At 44.1% G+C, this 20,590-nt stretch overlaps 1 protein-coding gene across 19 annotated transcripts in view; it reads left to right on the forward strand.

Moving 5' to 3' along the window:
• The first annotated feature begins 6,027 nt into the window (after positions 1-6,027).
• DENND1A (DENN domain containing 1A) overlaps positions 6,028-20,590 on the forward strand; it is a 545,711-nt gene continuing 531,148 nt past the window's right edge. For 13 of the 19 annotated variants that reach the window (XM_045372599.2, XM_045372603.2, XM_045372601.2 and 10 more), the window contains exon 1: positions 6,028-6,285. In XM_045372599.2, the coding sequence (XP_045228534.2) occupies positions 6,269-6,285 (17 nt within the window). In that variant the 5' untranslated portion in view covers positions 6,028-6,268. The remainder of the gene's footprint in view (positions 6,286-20,590) is intronic. The other 6 variants (XM_074016607.1, XM_074016609.1, XM_074016611.1 and 3 more) reach the window with 2 other exon arrangements.

Raw genomic sequence — 20,590 nt, forward strand, 5'->3', positions numbered from 1 at the left:
CTCAAAAAAAAAAAAAAAAAAAAAAAAAAAAAGGAAGGAAATTCTGACATACACTTCAACTTGAATGGACATTGAAGACATTATGCTAAGTGAAATAAGCCAGTCACAAACAAATAATGTACGATTCCACTTATATGAGGTCATATGAGAGTGGTCAAATTCACAGGCAGGCTGAAACTAGAATAGTGGTTGCCAGGGATAAAGTGGAGGGGAAGGGAGAATGGGAGGGGGAGTTTTTGTGCTGTTTAATGGATACAAAGCTTCAATTTGGGAAGATGAAAAAAGTTCTGAGGCCAGGCGTGGTGGCTCAAGCCTGTAATCCCAGCACTTTGGGAGGCCGAGACGGGCGGATCACGAGGTCAGGAGATCGAGACCATCCTGGCTAACATGGTGAAACCCCATCTGTACTAAAAATACAAAAATCTAGCCGGGCGAGGTGGCGGGCGCCTGTAGTCCCAGCTACTTGGGAGGCTGAGGCAGGAGAATGGCGTAAACCTGGGAGGGAGAGCTTGCAGTGAGCTGAGATCCGGCCACTGCACTCCAGCCTGGGTGACAGAGCAAGACTCCATCTCAAAAAAAAAAAAAAAAAAAAGAAAAAAGTTCTGGAGGAGGATGGTGGTGATGGATGTATAACAATGTGAATGTACTTAATGCCATTGAAATGTACACTTTAAAACTGGTTACAGTGGTCAACTTTCTGTTATGCACGTTTTACCACAATTTTTAAAAATGTATAAAAAATAGAAGGTGAGCAAATGCACCAGCTGAATATACTAAGTTCAAATTTAAGCAAGCACTTCCCAAATCTTGTTCCGTGGCTTATTATTCTTGAGGAATGTGCCTCAGAATAAGGGTTTTGTGGTTGTTTAGTTATTTTTTCAAAATATATTTACTGGTCACTGTCTGCATGCTAGGCTCTGTACTAGATGTTGAGAACTAGGTATGGACAAACCTGGTGTGGTTCCTGTCTTTATCAGTTGGACAATTTAGCAGAATAATATTCCCAATCATTGAAAATCAAACATAGAGCAAGAACCTTACATTCTTCATTTTATTTTATCTTTGTAAGGTGGGTATTATTATCCTCTTATTAAAGAAGAGGAAACCAAGGCTCAGAAAATTTAAATAACATTCTCCAAGTTCACTCAATTAGCAACCTGGGTCCATCTGGCTCCAGAGTCACAATAACCAAAAGGAGAAAACAGGCCGGGCGCAGTGGCTCACGCCTGTAATCCCAGCACTTTGGGAGGCCGAGGCGGGCGGATCACAAGGTCAGGAGATCGAGACCACGGTGAAACCCCGTCTCTACTAAAAATACAAAAAATTAGCCGGGCGCGGTTGTGGGCGCCTGTAGTCCCAGCTACTCGGGAGGCTGAGGCAGGCCGGGAGGCGGAGCTTGCAGTGAGCCGAGATCGCGCCACTGCACTCCAGCCTGGGCGACAGAGCGAGACTCCGTCTCAAAAAAAAAAAAAAAAAAGAAAACAATCCAGGCTGGGCGCGGTGGCTCACGCCTGTAATCCCAGCGCTTTGGGAGGCCGAGGTGGGCGGATCACAAGGTCAAGAGATCGAGACCATCCTGGCCAACATGGTGAAACCCTGTCTCTATTAAAAATGCAAAAATTAGCTGGGTGTGGTGGCACATGCCTGTTGTCCCAGCTACTCGTGAGACTGAGGCAAGAGAATCGCTTGAACCCAGTAGGCAGAGGCTGCAGTGAGCCGAGATCACACCACAGCACTCCAGCCTGGTAACAGAGCTAGACTCAAAAAAAAAAAAAAAAAAAGAAAATCCAAATGTCCATCAGCTAAAACCACTTAAATGTACACAATTTAATGTATCAGGAACAACAGACCACTGAATCCTGACACACAGATCGTTTGTTCTGCCATTTCACACTGTATAATTGGGGGGCAATAGAGCTCCCTGGGGTTGCTGTTTTTCCCCTGATAAACACAGCTCCCTAAAATTCCAAGCAGAAAAAACAAACAGGTATAAAAGAGAGCAAGAGCAAGCTTGGAAACTGAGGAGCATCAAAGTGTCAATGCAGGTGGTATCACCTCTACGGTTGGACTTTTATCTGCTAGATCTGCTTAGCCTATTTTGACAACAGTCGAGAAGGCAAAGTTCCTAAATCCTTCCTTTTCACCAGAAGGTTTACATTCCAACAATTGATTATGGGCGTACTTGGCACAGAGGTCTCATTTCATTTGAATGACAGCAGATTCACCTAGGTTTAAAGGAATTATAAAATCGATAAGCCACTGAATTATAGAACTTTAGAACCCAAAAGGACTTTGGAAGGAGGTCACCTGGCCTGATTCTCTTATTTTGGTTAAATCTGTGGCTTGCTCAAAACCAAATAGCCAAGCATGGCTGAGCCTGCTGGGTGTCTTGCAATATCTATCCTCCACTACGTTCCTGGAAATGCCATTCCCTACTCTCTACCTTTCAGCTGTGGACCCTATTGTCTGGTTGTCTGAAATAAAGGCTGTATTTTCTAGTGAGGTGTGGTTGCATGACTAATTTCTGGCCAGTGGGATGTAAATAGAAGTGGTGTGAGTAATTCCTGGGAAGTACACTTAAAGGTCAGGGTTTGACATGGGCAGATCCTTCTTTCTTCCTGCAGGCTGGGCTGCAGATTGGATAGCAAGAGTTTAAGCAGCCATCCTGGACTATGAGGTGGAAGTTCTATTTGGAGAATCGGAGAGCAATAAGATAGAATTCTGGGTCTCCGTTAATTATAGGATTGTCACACCAGCCCTGGAATGTTAATCACCAGACTTTACGTGAAAGAGAAATAAAATTCTATTTTTTTCAACAATTTTTATTTCATTTCTCTATCGTTTACAGTTGAATTGAATTCTAACTGATACAGAATGTGAACAAACAAGTTGGGCTGAGAATTCAGGTCTTCTGAATTCAAGCACGGTACTCTTTATTATTATGTTATTATGTTAATCACTTTTACAAAATATATTTATTTATTTCAGAGATGGGGCCTCGCTATGTTGCCCAGGCTGGAGTGCAGTGGCTATTCACGGGCATGACCATAGTGTGCCGCAGCCTCCAACTCCTAGGCTCAGTCTTAAACTCCTGGGCTCAGCCTCCTGAGTAGCTGGGACTACAGGAACAAACCACGGAGCCGGCGTACCTTATTCCTTTTTTTTTTTTTTTTTGAGATGGAGTCTCACTCTGTCACCCAGGCTGGAGTGCAGTGGCGCAATCTCAGCTCACTGCAAGCTCCACCTCCCGGGTTCACGCCATTCTCCTGCCTCAGCCTCCCTGGTAGCTGGGACTACAGGCGCCTGCCACCATGCCCGGGTAATTTTTTGTATTTTTTTTTTAGTAGAGAGAGGGTTTCATCATGTTAGCCAGGATGGTCTGGATCTCCTGACCTCGTGATCCACCCACCTCGGACTCCCAAAGTGCTGGGATTACAGGCGTGAGCCACCACGCCTGGTCTTTTTCTTTTCTTTTGAGATAGTCTCGCGCTGTTGCTCAGGCTGGAGTGCAGTGGCATGATCTCGGCTCACTACAACTTCTGCCTCCTGGGTTCAAGCGATTCTCCTGCCTCAGCCTCTTGAATAGCTGGGACCACAGGTGCCTGCCACCACACCTGGCTAATTGTTTTGTATTTTTAGTAGAGATGGGTTTTCACCATGTTGGTTGTCAGGCTGGTCTTGAACTCCTTCCTCAAGTGATCCACTTGCCTTGGCCTTCCAAAGTGCTGGGATTACAGGTGTGAGCCACCATGCCTGGCCACTGGTTACCTTATTAATTTTAATAATAAAAGCCAAACTGTGCTAGGTGTTTTATATATAATAGTTGCTTATAATTTTTGAGTCCTTAATATGTGATAGTCACTGTTTCAATACTTTATAAAGGTCACTAACTCATGTAATCCTCATGTCAACTCACTAAAATAGGTCTATTATTATCATCATTTCTATTTTACAGACGGAGAACCTGAGACACACAGAGAAGGAATAATTCACCCAAGGTCACATATTTAGTAAGAGGTAGAGCTGAGATTTAAACCCTGGCAGTCTGGTTCTAAAGCCTGTGCTCTTTGCTCCTATGTTGCACTCGCTCTTATGATGGAAGCTTCTCATCACCCTCTACACTAAGGAGGAAACTGAAACATACACTTGTCTAATCATTTGCATAAAATCTACCAGTCAATGCTGAAGCCAGAATTAGAAGATTCCTCACTCCCAGTCCAGTGCTCTCTCCTCAGACCACCCTGCTGTCTCTGAGGCCACCTGAGCAGACACATAATCTCCACCTTCTACCTCCCTCTCCAACACACACACACACACACACACACACACACACACACACACGCCACCCAGCAGGCACCCAGACATTTTTGTGGCCAAGATGGCTACAACCTCCTTTGAAAAGCAGCCAGCTTTGCCTTCCACCAATAACTTTGTCTTATTTATAGTCTCCTGCTCAGAGCTTTTGAACTGGCTGCCCATTCCAGGGAAGATCTTGATAACAACTGTTCCTTGGAGAGGTTTCACAGGTGAATAAACACCACAGAGCTCCTGCCTGTCTAGCAGAGCTTTGCTCCTGCGGGTGTTTACAAGTCGGTATTGGTGTCTGGGTGCATAAGACTTTAAATTCAAAATGACAGTTTGGACATTTTCACTTTTTTTTTGGTTTTAATTTTAAAAAGTTTACCCTTTGACTTCAACAACCTCAAGGTACAGGCAAAAGGGAAAAGGGAGAAACTACCTTTATTCAGAAGGTGACTCAAACAGAAGAAGTCTTCTATGACTTATCTTACTGCTTTCTTTGCTCCTAGCCTGGCCAGGAGCTAGGACGCAGGACTAGTTACACAGTGGCTATGGGGTGGGGGTAGGGTGAAGAGGCACTCCATGCATTTATAAGAACTGAAATGGCAGAAGCGATTAATGGCTTCAGGACAGAAAATTGAAAAAAGGAAAAAAAAATGCCTAATATTAAAAGTGTCTTTGGACTTGTGGAAGGTGCCACTTTAAAGCATGACTGTGTCACATGTCTGGAATTATTCAGTCTGGACACTAATCTTGGCTTCACTCGCTACTAGTTATGTGATCTTGGGAATGTGGCTCAGTTTCCTCTTTGTAAATTAGGGAGATGAACACAGGATTATTGTGAGGATTGGCACTAATGATGTACGGAAATACTGTGTCTGATTCAGGAAGGGCACTCACCCGCTCATTAAGGGGTGGCTAATGGTAGCTTTCATTATTGCTTCCTTTATGATCCCTCTGGGCCTAGAGGGGATGAAATTGAGGTGTTCATGGAAGTGAATCCCAAGGCAGGGAGCAGGGGCAGGTAGCAGGTTGGTGATCTCGGCTCTCAAATCCTTTCATCTGCACTGAGTTAATCTCTATCAGGGACTTTTGTGGTAAAAGGAGGCTTCGATGTTGGAGTCCCCAAAACGGCTGATAAAGGGAGACAGAGGTCCTCAAGGGGAGGGCAGAGCTGAGTCACCACATGGGTCCACGCAGCCCCCAAGTGGCTTTCCTGTAGGTATGTGGGGTCTCCTTCAAGCTCTAAGGGGAAAGGAAGAGGAAAGGCCTTCAGATGGGGAAGTGGACGGTGTGATGCAGAAGAGGTTCTGCACGGAACTTACTGGAAAGTGCGGGATGTTAAAGGGAAAACGTGTTTTCATGGAGGCCTAGGCGGGAGACATTAGCTGTCCGTTAGAAGGGTTGGGTGGGAGGCCTCCAAGGGGAAGATGGGTGGCGGTTTCATCGGGAGGGCTAGGGGTCTCCATGAGAGGATTAGGGTCTCTTCAGGGCGGCTGTGAGTGGAGGTTTCCAGCGGGACGCAGTGGGGTGGAGACGTGTAAGGGCCTGCGCAGGAACGCCACAGTCCTCCGGGGCCCGCGCCCGGGGAGACGTGCGGGTGACCGCGCTCCTGCCCCGCCCCCGCCGGCCACGGCCCCGCCCCCGCGTGCGGACTACACTTCCCAGCAGCCCCCGCGGGCAGCGGCGGCGGCAGCGCGGGCGGGAGGGGCGGCGGTGAGAGGCGGTGGGGGCGGCGCGCGCCGGGCACGCGCGCCGGCGACCATGGCGTTCGCCGGGCTGGAGCGAGTACATTAATCCCTGGAGGCGGCGGCGGCGGCGAGGGAGCGAGCCTCGAGCGGGCGGGCCCCAGCCTGAGGGAAGGGAGGAAGGGGCGGGGAGAGCGCCAGAGGGAGGCCGGTCGGCCGCGGGCGGGCGGGCAGCGCAGCGCCGAGCGGGGCCCGCGGGCCCATGAGGAGGCCCGGGGACCATGGGCTCCAGGATCAAGTGAGTGCGGCCGGGCCGGGCGGAGCCGGGCCGGGCGCGGGGCGGCGAGGCCGGGCCAGGGCTGCAGGCCGCGGGCCGCGCGGGGGACTTGTTGCCGGGACCGGAGGGGCGCCCCGCGTGCAGGCGTCACGCGGGGAGGGGGACGGTTGCCATGGCGATCCAGGGAGGCGCGGGGGCGGGGTGCGCGCGGGGTGGCAGGGCGCCGGGGGCCAGGTGTCCCCTCCTTACCTAGGGGCCGGAACAGCTGAGATTACTGGGCGGCCCCCTCCCCGGGTTTACGGAGAGCCCCTGAAAATGGCCCTTCAACTGTGGGGATGGGGAGTGGGAAAGCCCCGGAAGCACCTCCCCAAACGGGCATGTTTGGGGCGCCCCTGAGAGTTGGCAGGTCCGGAGAGGTTGCAGCCTGGCCGCTTGAGGCCTGCGGCCCCCGCAGTAGTCGCGTGAGGTTCTTAGAGGGAGGGGTCACACTCATGGACCTAAGGTGTGGATGGCCGGGGAGGAAGGCCCGTCTCTCTCCTATTTCCCCCCTCTTATCTGTGAAAATCTCCACACGGCAAGGGCCAAAGGGTGTGAAGGAGGATACCTCTGTGTTGTAACCAAACACCTGCTCTTGATAATCGTTGGAAAGGCTTTGTAACTCAATCTGGCGAATTCCCCCACTCATTCATTCACCTGGAGGGTTGGCTTTCCGGTGGAGGATTAGCTTTCCGGGGAAATTGTTGATACATGTAACTTCAGAATCCACTGAAACATTGTTGCCCTCTTCGTAGACTTAGAAGTTGACTTTGGAAAGTGCAACTCTTAAGCGGTTCAATTTGGGTGTGTGGCTTTGGACTCTATCTCCCCTCCCAGGCAGGTCCTCTTGTGGCCTCTCCCTTCCTTTGCCCCAGAACTGGAGATGTTTTATCTCTAATTACTAACAAATGTTCGCTTTTTCCTCTGTGACTAATAGAATTGTTTAAGGGCATTAAAAAGCAAAGTTGACAGCATAGGCTTTTCTGTAAAACAACTTTCCTAGAACACTTTAAACCCTCTTACGGGAAAGTCTGTGGAATGTGTTTATTTCAGCATTTTGAGAATTGTACTAGGGAAGTTGGAAAGGAGAAGGGCCTTAAGGGCGAAATCTAATAATTATTCAAACATTGCATCTCATGTCCAGGTGATGCCCGTGCAGTGTGACCCTTGCCCAGCCTTGCAGTCCCCGTGTGGTTAGGCTTCCCATTTGCAAAATATGTATGGGATGCGCTGCAGCAGCCTTGAGACATCTGCTGAATGAAACTAGAAAAGTTTGCTTATGGCAGTGAAAGTGGAAGAGTCGCATGAACACTCTGTTAAATCTTTATTTTTGTGGAAATGAGAAAAAAGTTAGAAGCATGCTCCAAACAAGAGCTTGAGAGGCTTGGGAGGTAAAAAGATGTCGTTTGTGAACCATTGGGATTAAAGAGGCACTCAAGTTTAGCTCCTACTTCCAAGTAAGAGTTGTAAACTTGGATTTCAATAGCACTTAGAAACACTTTCCAGAAGCCATGTTAGAGTTGCAGAGTATGCGTGAGGACACTTACCCTTCTTGTTACAGAAAAGTTCAGAAACTTGCCTGACATGAGGCGGTGAGTGTCAGAACCAGTATTAAAATCCAGCAAGTAAAAGTTCGGATGGCTAGCCGTCAAATGTCTGTTGCTCTCCAAGGTAGCAGGTTGGACAAATAACATTTCTCAAATGTGTCTTGTGGAACCCATCGCTAATTCTGAGCACTTGGACAAGGGAATTTACTAAGGCATGGACTTGTATTAAGTATGAAGAATAGCCTTATTGATCTTGGAACTAGACTACTCTGTGATAAAAACTTAGGCTTGGGAAATATGTTAGTTTGTGGTGAAACTGAAACAGAATATGAAGAGAGAAGTTATGAAAAGTAGTTGTGATTTATAGTGACTGTTGATTATGCAACTTCTGCCTGTGGCTCAGAATGGGGATGGACAGGAAATTACCCACTTAAATGCTTCTCTAGTTGTTGCAGAAGACGGAGCTTTGGTTACTACTGGCTGGCTATTCCCTCCTGGCAGGGCATTCAAGGTGTTCTCCTGGCTGTGGTGAAATCTAAGTGTGCAGGTTCCATTGAATTGGACAGTCTTGGAGGTAGGGGCAAGGGGGAGGGGTTCCCTTTGTTTTCTCTTGCTTATCTCTGATGCAACAAGTCAGTTGACTAGGTGGAATCAGATCTAGGTTCAAATTCCAGCTCTTTTTAATGCTAATTATGAAACTTCACACAGACTGCCTTTTCAACCTCAGTTTCCCTGAGGTAAAATGGGGAGGAATGTGTCCAGGTTGTAGGGTTATTATGAGCAATGAACACAGTATCAATATAAATGCTAGGTCCGTGTTAAAAACTCAGTAATTGTTTTTTTTTCCTTTTTTTTCACCTTCTGTATCAAAAGACTAAGAACATTACTGTATATTAGAAATGTCAGAGAAAGGTATGTTTAAGGTAATGGAGAAGAAAATTTTAATGACCAAGGAATTAGGCTGTTAACATGCAGAGTAGGGCTTAACATTGTCTCATTATTAAAAAATAAAAGTCGATTAAAAACAATATTGTGTGTAATTGTGAAGCTGGTGTCTGTTGTGTGATCAGTGGTAAAGCACGTGAGTTGCTAGGCACAGTTGTTAAAATTTAGTGTTTGATCAGACTTCTCTTTAGAGTTTAAGCCTGGTTGAACACAATCTCTGTCAGGTACCATGGAAATCCTTAATGTGAACCATTTCATGAAACCCTCACTACTGTCCAGTGGTGGCGATGCTGTTTATTAACCACATTTTTCAAATGAGAGAATGAGCGTTTATAGGCCTAAGATCAGATGCCATCCCCTGGAAGCCTGCCTTGATGCCAGTTTCCTGTTGCCACCCCCACCCACTCCTGTTCCAGTCTAGGCCAGGTGCCCTTCATCCGTGTTTCTATGGCCCCTTGTGTTTATCGCAGACGCGGTACTGAATCTTGTTTCTTGTCTGTCTCCTGTACCATGCTGGACATAAACTTCTTGAGAGCAAGGACTGTCTTATTTATCTTTGAGTTCCCTGTGTCAAACTCAATGCCTGGCACGTGGTTGTTCGAGAAGAGTTCATGGAATGCATTTAAGAAATGCTTTAGGATCTACATTAAGATTCTAATTAAGACTCTGAGTTCTCTGAGTTGAGTGTACATCGAGTTAAAAAAAATTTAAACCCTTGAGGAAGAAAAGTTTTATATTTTATAAATTTTTAAGGCCAATTATACTGGTTTAGGCAGGCATTTCCTTTTACTAGAGTATTTAGTTTTTTTTTTTTTTTTTTTTTTTTGAGACGGAGTTTCACTTTTGTTGCCCAGACTGGATGGAGTGCAGTGGCACGATCTCAGCTCACTGCAACCTCCACTCCCCGGTTCAAGCCATTCTCCTGCCTCAGCTTCCCTAGTAGTTGGGATTACAGGCATGAGACATCATGCCTAGCTAATTTTCTATTTTTAGTAGAGACGGGGTTTCTCCCATGTTGGTCAGGCTGGTCTCCAACTCCCAGCCTCAGGTGATCTGTCCGTCTTGGTGTCCCAAAGTCCTGGGATTACAAGTGTGAGCCACCACGCCCAGCCTCATGTTTATTTTAATAAAGGAACATTGTCTTGCCTCAAATCAACATCTAATGGACAAAAAAAGAGGTCATCAGTATGCAGGTAGCACCCTGGAAACCTAAATCTTAAACCTGTGTAGACATTTATCTAGAAGAATAAAAGGAGCAGTGGTAACTGGCAATTTTTGACAGGTATGTTTAAATCTTATTTAGTGTTTGAATGATCCCAGTGGACTGGAATGTGGTTAATATGAAGCAATTTAACTGATAATGCAGACACACAGCAGGAAACTATGCGGCAGTTTAATATTACTTGTGGTGACATCCTAGAAATTGCTTCCAGGCACCAAGTGCAGGAAGTGGGCTGTAAGTAATCGAAGGAAGTTTTCTAAGTGAGTTTGAAGAAACCTGACATTTATGGACTCAGAGAAAAGCATACTCTAAGACTTGGAGGCATGGGAACAGGGCAGGGCAACTAATTTGGCCTTGTGGTGGTGATTATCCTATATTAGCCTGTATACCTGTCTTCTGTCCCTGTCAAACTGTGACCTCTGTGAGATTAGTGACCAAGACATTTATCCATTTATTCATCTACTTACCTACTATAGAACTAAGACTATTAAGCACGTATTAAACAATAAATATTAGCCATTATTATCATAATTAGTGGCAATACTGTGCCTGGCAGTGTGCTAAGTACTAGGGACACAAAGATGAACAAATATTTTTCTTTAAGGCTTTCTAAAGTAGTGGACACAAATGTAAAACAAAAACAATCCCTTCCAGACTCCCTCCCCACCAATACAAAACAAAACACAAAACAAAACAAAAACAACCCAAGTATAATAACAGTGTAGTTAATTGCAATGGTGGAGATGCGACTGGTGATGAATAGGTGAGTAAGTGAAGGAGAGACTGTCTTCTGGGGAGGAGGGAGGGTCAGGAAAGGAAGGCTTCACCAAGGAGATCATGTTTCAGCTGAGAGATGGGTAGGGGTGGTTAGCAGAGGGAGTAGAGGCAGTAGGGATGGTGGGGGTATCAGCAGAGGGAGCAGTACGTATGAGGACATGGCATATTAGGGAAATAAAAATATTACCATTTATTAGACACTTGAATGCCAGGAATTGTGTTAGACATTGGGAATTATGATGGTGAATAATAGATTCACTCCTAATGGTGCATACAGTCTTGTGGACCTGACATTAAAAAGCCAGGTAAATTCACATAAAGCTATGTGGATGTTCTATAAAGAAAGCACACGAGATGCCTCTGAGGGAGAATGATGGGAGTGACTGTCCTATTTTAGAGAGAGTGGTGAGGGAAGGCTCACCGTGGAGATGACATTTGAGCTGAGACTTAAAGGATGAGGAGGTATTAGTCATCTAAAGAGACTAGGCAAGACGTTTTATTCCAGGCAAAGGATAGAGCATACACAAAGGCCTTGAGGCAAGAAAACCCTAGGCATATTTCAGGAACGGACAGAAGGCCCGTGGGTTTGAGTAGTGACTGGGGGCAGAGAGGCTTGTGGTTAGGTCAGAGGGAGAGAGACTGGGCAGGGCAGGGCCTTGTGGGTTGTGGTAATCTGAAAACTGTTTAAGATATGAATCTTATATAAGATTCACATACTGTAATATTTACTTTTTTTGAGACAGTTTCACTCTGTCGCCCAGGCAGAGTGCAGAGTGGTGCGATCTCGGCTCGCTGAAACCTCCATCTCCCGGGTTCAGGTGATTCTCATGCCTCAGCCTCCCAAGTAGCTGGGACTGCAGGTACCCGCCACCATGCCTGACTAGTTTTTGTGGTTTTAGTTTCACCACATTGGCCAGGCTACTCTCAAACTCCTGATGATCCGTCTGCCTTGGCCTCCCAAAATGCTGGGATTACAGGCATGAGCCACTTTGCCTGGCCCTAAAATTTACTTTTTAAAGTGGTTTTAAGGATATTCACAAGGGTGACTGATTACCACTAATTCCAGAACTTTTTCATCACCGCACAAAGAAACCCCATACCTGTTAGATACCGCTCATTCCTCCAAACCCTTTAGTCCTAGGCAATCACTAATCTACTTGCTATAGATTTGCCTATTATGGGCATTTCATATGTTAATAAATAGAATAATATGTAACCCTTCATGCATGGCTTCTTTCACTTAACATAATGATTTCAAGATTTATCCATGTTGGAGCATGTATGAGTGTTTCATTACTTTTTACTGCTGAATAATATTCCATTGTATGGACATACCACATTTTACTCATCCATTTGTCAGTTGTTAGGTATTTGGATGGTTTCCCCTTTTCATCATTATGAATGATGTTGCTATGAACATTTTGTGTGGGCATACGTTTTTATTTCTCTCGGATATATACTTGGGAGTGGAATTGCTGGATCGTATGGTAACTCTGTGTAACCTTTTGAGAAACTGTTAAAATTGTTTTCTAAAGCAGCTGTACCACTTTGTGTAAAATGGTATTTTATTGTGGTTTTGATTTGGCCCAAATGAGTTACATAGAAAAGATCAGAGTAGATGGAGATAGGTTTCTCAGAAGAGGTTGGAACTTGAACTGAAAGAAAGAGGAGATTTGGAGAATGGAGGGGGATTACCAAAGGAAGACGAGTAGAAGTTATATGACTTGAAAGTGAGGATAAACCCATCTCGTTTCAAGAACAGAGGAGTAGTCTTGGCTTATGATAGCTCTGCTCCAGTTTGTTTTGACTGTTCTTTAAAGGATCCCCTTGCCAAAATGCACAAGAAGGTTGCTTCTTCTTGAGGCCTGTTGTATAGCACAACCAACGTATCTCTCTGCTTTGTGATGAGACCAAGAATTGGAATGTGACTTCCTTTCCAGGCCGCCTTCCTCTAATGCTCTTCCCCTCATCCCTTTCTCCACCACAGTGCTATCCTCCCAGTCCCCAAAGGAGAATGTAGAAAGACTTGGAGTGGTGGAGTAACAGTCTCTTTGAAGACCAAGCTCTCCATCACTGGTGCTCAGAGTCAGCCACTTGAATTTTCATGACTTTTCTGGAAAATATGTTGGTGCTACTCCCTCACTCTTCTCTTAGCCATTGTAGTCAACTTAGAGGGGATTATACAGCAGATAGGAAGGTTGAAACAAAAGGTAAGACCTGGAGTATTGCTCTAGGAAAGTATGTTTGCATTCAGTTATTCAATCTGTGTAAGTTCCTGGCTGGAGTTCAGGTTGCAGTTGCAAAGGTCCAGCCTTTTTCCTGGCCCTAGGGAGAACTAATCTCTGGGTTCGTAACATCCTTTTTGCTTAAAAGGGCTTTGTGGGGGCATGGAAAGATAAACAAGGAAGAAAAATAAACAAAATGAAGTTGTTTTGTTCTCTACTTTGATTGGAATCCATACCCATTCTTTCTAAGTAGTCAGGACTTGAAAAGTAGCCAAATAAAGTAAGAAAAGATATGTTAAAATACATACATGTTCCTATAGAAAAGAGAGGTGACATTCCAAAAATTCATTTGTAAGTTGGTTATGGCATTTAGAATGTGTTTCCCTCTTCGAGATACTGTTATGTACAAGTCAGTAACTGTTGAGGGCAAGGGCATTCCAGATATAGGGAACTGTGTATGCAAAAGTCATGGGGAGTTAAAAGATAAAGCTGAAATGCAGGATATAAGGATAAAGATTATAGCAGAAGAAGCTGATGAAGTAGGCATGTGCCAGTGGGATATGATGTCATTGAAGGGCTGAACTGGGGATGTAATATGATCAGATTTGGGTTTTTAGGTAGATTACCCTGGCAGCAGAAGTTTAGAGCAGTGATCTCTCTGGCTTGTACAAGATGACACACTGGAATGTAAGAATAGTATGCTAGAAATTGTATTTATTTTTATATCAACCTTCAAAGTTTGTTTTTGTATTTTTTAATGTATGTATTAGTATAGTAAGGCATTATTATAATTTATGGATATTTATCAAATGTCTGCTCACTTTTTTACTGATAGGAAGAATGCATGGAAAAAAATGGGAGGCCACTGGATTGTGGAACTGTATAATAGTTTTTACTGCCGAAGATCGAGGTCCAGAGCAAGGTTTTGGCAGTGTAAAGAAAAGGAATGATGGGCCGGGTGTGGTGGCTCATACCTGTAATGCCAGCACTTTGGGAGGCCAAGGAAGGTCCAGGCTTGAGTCCACGGCTTGAGTCCAGGAATTTGAGACCAGCATGGGCAACATAATGAAACTCTGTCTCTACAAAAAAATACAACAATCAGCCAGGTGTGGTGGCATGTATCTGTGGTCCCAGCTACTTGGGAGGCTGAGATGGGAGGATCACTTGAGTTCCCATAGAGGTCAGGAGACAGAGGTTGCAGTGAGCCAAGATCGCGCCACTGCATTCCAGCCTGGGTGACAGAGTGAGACCCTGTCTCAAAAAAAAAAAAAAAAAAAAAAAAAAAAAGGATGGCTTTGAGAGATTTTAAGTAGAAATGACAAGACTTGGTGACAAATTACATGTAAGAGGCAAAAGAAGAATCAAAGATGACTTGCCAAGGTTGGCAGAGTTATGTTACAAATGGAGTATTTGTAAGGTGAGGACTGGTTATATAATGTTTGTTTTTCTGAGGAAAAGTGAAAAGTTATAATGGGGATAAGGCATTTTAGTCTGCAGTGAGAAAGGAAGGAATCTTTGAGGGATCTATAGTGAATGTGTGTGCTTTATTAAATAAGACTTAAAGTGGGCTGGACTAAATTGCTGAAGGCAAATCTGTTCATGGTAGATTTAGAGATGGGGGGAGAAAAACCACCTTTCAAAAGGTGAATTCAAATTCACTTTAGCCACAGGAAAGGTTTGAGGGTGTTGCATTGATCTCGCCTAGGCTGTATGAATAAATGGAAGGAAGGAAACCAATCTAGAGAAAATGCTGTCTGACTCCCTGCAGGCAGTTCTTGAACTCCAGGGTGTGAGAGGAGCCAGAGGTATGTGAGCATTGGAGTTTTGAGTCCCTAGAACTATATATTCTCTCTCTGAGTTCTAAATTTCTGAGCTTCAGGTTAAAAAAAAATTATGGAAGGAAGCTAATAAATTCACCTACAGGGTTGTTGTCATAATTGAAAGAGATCTTGTGCCTAGTTCGCAGTGGAGATACGACTGCTTAGTAAATGGCAGCTATCATTAATATTGCTTGGAGAGTAGAAAATATGGTTGTCTGAACAACCTGGAGTTAAAAAACAAGTTAAAAGACAGCAAGTATATTCCTTTTTATAGTATTACAGTTTTTTTTGTTTTGTTTTTAAAAACCAAGGTTTTTGCTTCCTTTCAGTAAGAATGTTAGGATGACGTGTAGTGTATTTCACTGAATTTATTTGAAAGATTGAGATGCTGATATATACAAAGTGCTATTGCTCTTGCTGGTTGGGAAGAAAGGAAGCCTATAGTCTACTAAGACAGATAAGATGAGCATGCAAACAATTAGAATTATAACATTTAAGAACACTTATGCCCCCAGCCAGGTCCGGTGGCTCACGCCTGTAATCTCAGCACTTTGGAGGCTGAAGCAGTCGGATCATTTGAGGTCAGGAGTTCGAGATCAGTTGGGCCAACATGGCGAAACGCCATCTCTACTTAAAAAAAAAAAAAAATTACAAAAATTAGCCAGGCATGGTGGCGCACGCCTGTAGTCCCAGCTACTTGGGAGGCTGAGGTGTGAGAACTGCTTGAACCTGGGAGGGGGAGGTTGCAGTGAGCTGAAACTGCGCTACTGCACTCTAGCTTGGGCAACAGAGCAAGACCCTGTCTTGAAGTAAAAAACAAAACCACTTAATGTTCCCTTTATCATAAATATTGGAAATCTATTCAGTTTTATAAAATATTTATACAAATAATTTATATTTATCTCTGTTTAACTGGTACTACTTTTCAGTCTTTTTAACATTTTTTTTTTCTTTTTTTTTGAGATGGAGTCTTGCTCTGTCACCCAGGCTGGAGTGCAGTGGCGCGATCTCGGCTCACTGCAACCTCTGCCTCCTGGAGTCAAGCAATTCTCCTGCCTCAGCCTCCCGAGTAGCTGGGATTACAGGCATGTGCCACCATGCCTGGCTAAATTTTTTGTATTTTTAGTAGAGATGGGATTTCACCATATTGGCCAGGCTGGTCTCCAACTGTTGACCTTGTGATCCACCCACCTCGACCTTCCAAAGTGCTGGGATTACAGGCGTGAGCCACTGTGCCCGGCCAAGGACTGCTGTTCAGTCTTTTTAAAGTGATTTTTTTTTTTTTTTTTGTGACGGAGCCTTGCTCTTGTTGCCCAGGCTGGAGTGCAGTGGCACGATCTTGGCTCACTGCAATTTCTACCTCCTGGGTTCAAGCTTCCTCTGCTTCAGCCTCCTGAGTAGCTGGGATTACAGGCACCTGCCACCATGCCCGGCTAATTTTTCATACTTTTAGTACAGACGGGTTTTGCAGGTTGGCCAGGCTGGTCTCAAACTCCTGACTGCAGATTACTCCTGGCAGTAATCTGCCTGCCTTGGCCTCCCAAAGTGCTGGGATTATAGGCTTGAGCCACCGTGCCTGGCCTTAAAGTGATTTTTTATTCCTTTTTTTCTTGGTAGTTGAACCTATTTTTAAACTTTATTTTGGAAAATTTTAAACATCTATAAAAGTAGAATAGTATAATGAGCCCCCAAATTCCCATCAACCAGTTTCAACACTTAATTTATGTTTTATCTAGTTTTATTTATAGATGACTGACTGTAACTCCCTCCCCTGCTCTCCAGTCCTGGATTATTTTGAAGCAAATCCCAGATGTTGTCATATCATCTTTTTTTTTTTTTTTTTTTTTTTGAGACAGAGTCTCACTCTGTTGCCCAGGCTGGAGTGCAGTGGTGCAATCTTGGCACACAGCAACCTCCACCTCCCAGGTTCAAGTGATTCTCGTGCCTCAGCCTCCCCAGTAGCTGGGATTACAGGTGTGCGCCACCATGCCTGGCTAATTTTTGTATTTTTAGTAGAGATAGTATTTCACCATTTTGGCCAGGCTGCTCTCAAACACCTGACCTCAAGTGATCTGCCCGTCTCTACCTCCCAAAGTGCTGGGATTACAGGTGTGAGCCACACCATTCCAGGCCCCAGATGTCATATCATTCTTAAATACTTCCATATGTGTCTCTAAAAGATAGATTTTCTCTTTAAAAAATATAACATTCTCACACCTAAAAAGTTAACCAAAAAATTTAATTTTTTTTTTTTTTTTTTTTTTTAGTTGAAGTTGTACTTTGTTGCCCAGGCTGGAGTGCAGTGGTGTGATCTCGGCTCACTGCAATCTCTGCCTCCTGGGTTCAAGCGAGTCTCCTGCCTCAACCTCCCCAGTAGCTGGGATTACAGGTGTGCACCACCATGCCCAGCTAATTTTTGTATTTTTAGTAGAGACAGGGTTTCACCATGTTGGTCAGGCTGGTTTCAAATTTCTGACCCCAAGCAATCCACCCGCCTAGGCCTCCCAAAGTGCTGGGATTACAGGCATGAGCCACTGCCCCTGGTCAAAAAATTTTAATGTTATTAAATATCCAGTCAGTGCTCAAAGTTTTTCAGTTATATCAAATTTAAAAAAAAACAGTGGATTCGTTTGAATCAGCAAAGTTCATACATTGCAACTGGTTGATATTTGCTGTCTTTTTCCCCCATGCTATTGATTTTTTGAAGAAGTAGATTATTTGTTCTATATGATTTCTGTTGCATCCTTAAGGTTTAATGTATTCCTCTGTCCCCTTTATTTCCTACATATTGGTAGTTGGATTAAATGACTTGATGAGATTCAAGTTCACTTTCTTGGCAATAATATTTTAAAAGTGGTGATAGGTACTTCCATCAGGAGGTACATTATGTCTGATTATCTGTCTTTGATCTGTTCATTAATTAGAGGTTATAAAATGGTGATATTTTGTTTCTATCACTTCTTCTTCATACTAGCTGGGATACTTGTAAAAAGAAACCTTGTCCATATCAACCATTTGGTTGCTCTGAGATACAGTTCATATAGGAAAGGCAGGGTAAATGCTTGATTTTATTAATTTTTTAAACATTTTCCAAAGGTAACTAATTTTTGAGAGAGGGGAGTGTCACTTTAAATGGATGCATTTAAACTTATTTGCTATATTTCAATCTGCTATAGTTATTGCCCTCACTCATGTTTAATTAGTCTTATCTTTGTCCAGTGGGAATTTCTTTTCTTTTCTTTTCTTTTTTTTTTTTTTGAGACGGAGTCTTGCTCTGTTGCCCAGGCTGGAGTGCAGTGGCGCGATCTCGTCTCACTGCAAGCTCCTCCTCCCGGGTTCACACCATTCACCTGCCTCAGCCTCCCAAGTAGCTGGGACTACAGGCGCCCGCCACCACGCCTGGCTAATTTTTTGTATTTTTAGTAGAGACGGGGTTTCACCGTGTTAGCCACAATGGTCCCGATCTCCTGACCTCATGATCTGCCTGCCTTGGCCTCCCGAAGTGCTGAAATTACAGGTGTGAGCCACAAGCACCTGGCCTGTCCAGTGGGAATTTCAAGTGAACTCTGAAGTCCTTTTGACAGGATCCCAGTAGTTTCTTTTCTTTCGTTTTATTTATTTTTTTGAGACAGAGTCTCATCCTGTTGACCAGGCTGGAGTGCAGTGGCACCATCTCTGCTCACTACAAGCTCCGCCTCCCAGGTTCACGCCATTTTCCTGCCTCAGCCTCCCGAGTAGCAGGGACTACAGGGGCCCGCCATCATGCCTGGCTAATTTTTTTTTTTTGTATTTTTAGTAGAGACGGGGTTTCACCGTGTTAGCCAGGATGGTCTTGATCTCCTGACCTCGTGATCTGCCTGCCTCAGCCTCCCAAAGTGCTGGGGTTACAGGCATAAGCCACCGTGCCCGGCCAGGATCCCAGTAGTTTCTAATAGCTCCCTTGCCTTTTTGTATGACAAAGTGTTCCAGGCTCATCTTCTGTGTTTCCTGCTCCAGACCCAGTGTTTCTCTAAGGAGTCCTGGTTCCTTTTGGTGGGAAATAGTATTAGAAATCACAGCCTGGGATTTAGGACTTTTGGAGATGGGGTGGGTTTGCTACCAGGTCAGTCATAATTTCTAGGATTCTCCAGGGGTCAGAATTTGGAAATATGTGTGTGTATTTTTAAAGGTAAATTGCATTATGTGTTCACATTGCTTTTTCCAGTTCTAGACTATAGCAGTTTTATTTAACCTCATCACCTTTACATTGGAATCTCCCATACATATATAAAAGTCTTGATTTCCAACAACACCAACACCATTACTCTTTTGCTTTATCCCACAGTACCTAGACAGCTCAACAGCAGCACCAACATTACCATCAACAATGTGATTACTGAAAATAGTTATGTTTTTGGCTTTTTAAAACTTGGCAGTTCTTTTGGTCCTTAGGATATATTTCACTAGGACTGTAGTCAAATTACTGTTTTAAAGTCAGTAGAATTAGTTTTTTTCTCTGTGGTTATGTCACCAACTCAATACAAAGTTAGGATTTTTTTTTGTTATTGTTGTTTTGTTTTTTGAGATAGGGTCTTGCTCTGTTGCCCGGGCTGGAGTGCAGAGGCATGATTTTGGCTCACTGCAATCTCTGCCTCCTGTGTTGAGTGATTCTCCTGCCTCAGCCTCTTGAGTACCTGGGACTACAGGTAACTGACACCACGCCCAGCTAATGTTTGTATTTTTAGTAGAGACAGGGTTTCACTTTTTTTGGCCAGGCTGGTCTCCTGACCTCAAGTGATCTGCCCACTTTGGCCTCCCAAAGTGCTGGGATTACAGGCAGGAGCCACTGTGCCCAGCCCATAGTTAGGTTTTTATAATTTTTTCTTTTAATCTGTTGGAATTACTGTTTAAAAATAATTTGATTTTTAAGACAATTACTTAAAATATTTATATTGTTTCAAAGCCAAAGCTACAAAACAGGCATATTCACAAGTCTAACTTCTATCCCTGCCTACCGCTGTGTTCCCTCCCTATCACAGGTACCGAGTTTGATTTTAGATTTTCATTTGTCCTTTCATTAAAACAAAAAAGGCAACCGGGCACAGTGGCTCATGCCTTTAATCCCAGCACTCTGGGTGGCCGAGGCGGGCAGAGCACCTGAGGTTGGGAGTTCGAGACCAGCCTGACCAACATGGAGAAACCCCATCTCTACTACAAATGCAAAATTAGCCAGGCGTGGTAGCACATGCCTGTTAATCCCAGCTACTTGGGAGGCTGAGGCAGGAGAATTGCTTGAACCCGAGAGGCAGAGGTTGCGGTGAGCCGAGATTGTGCCATTGCACTCTAGCCTGGGCAACAAGAGTAAAAATCTGTCTCAAAAAATAATAATAATAAAAATAAATTTAAAAAAGGCAAATACATAGATATATTCACATCTCCTCTTGCCAGGCCCTCAGATAAGTGATAGCATTCCATGTGTACTTTTCTCCCCTTGGAATATAGGGATCTTCTTCATTTCTCTGTGGGACAGCAATAGTACTCCATTGGATGGATGGACTTGGTTTGTTCATCCCGTGTCATGCTGATGGGCATTTAGGTTGCTTCTAGTCTTTTATTATTACGAGTGGTGCAGTAATGAATAGTCTTGTGTATGCACCTTTTTGTATTTTTACCATTATACCATTGCGATAGATTTTTCTGAGTGGAATTTGGGTCAAAGGGTAATTTTGTATGTAATTTTGCTAGATATTGTCAAATACTCCTCCATAGAGATTG

Source organism: Macaca fascicularis, chromosome 15 (genome assembly GCF_037993035.2).
Source record: "Macaca fascicularis isolate 582-1 chromosome 15, T2T-MFA8v1.1".
Lineage (NCBI taxonomy): Eukaryota > Metazoa > Chordata > Mammalia > Primates > Cercopithecidae > Macaca > Macaca fascicularis.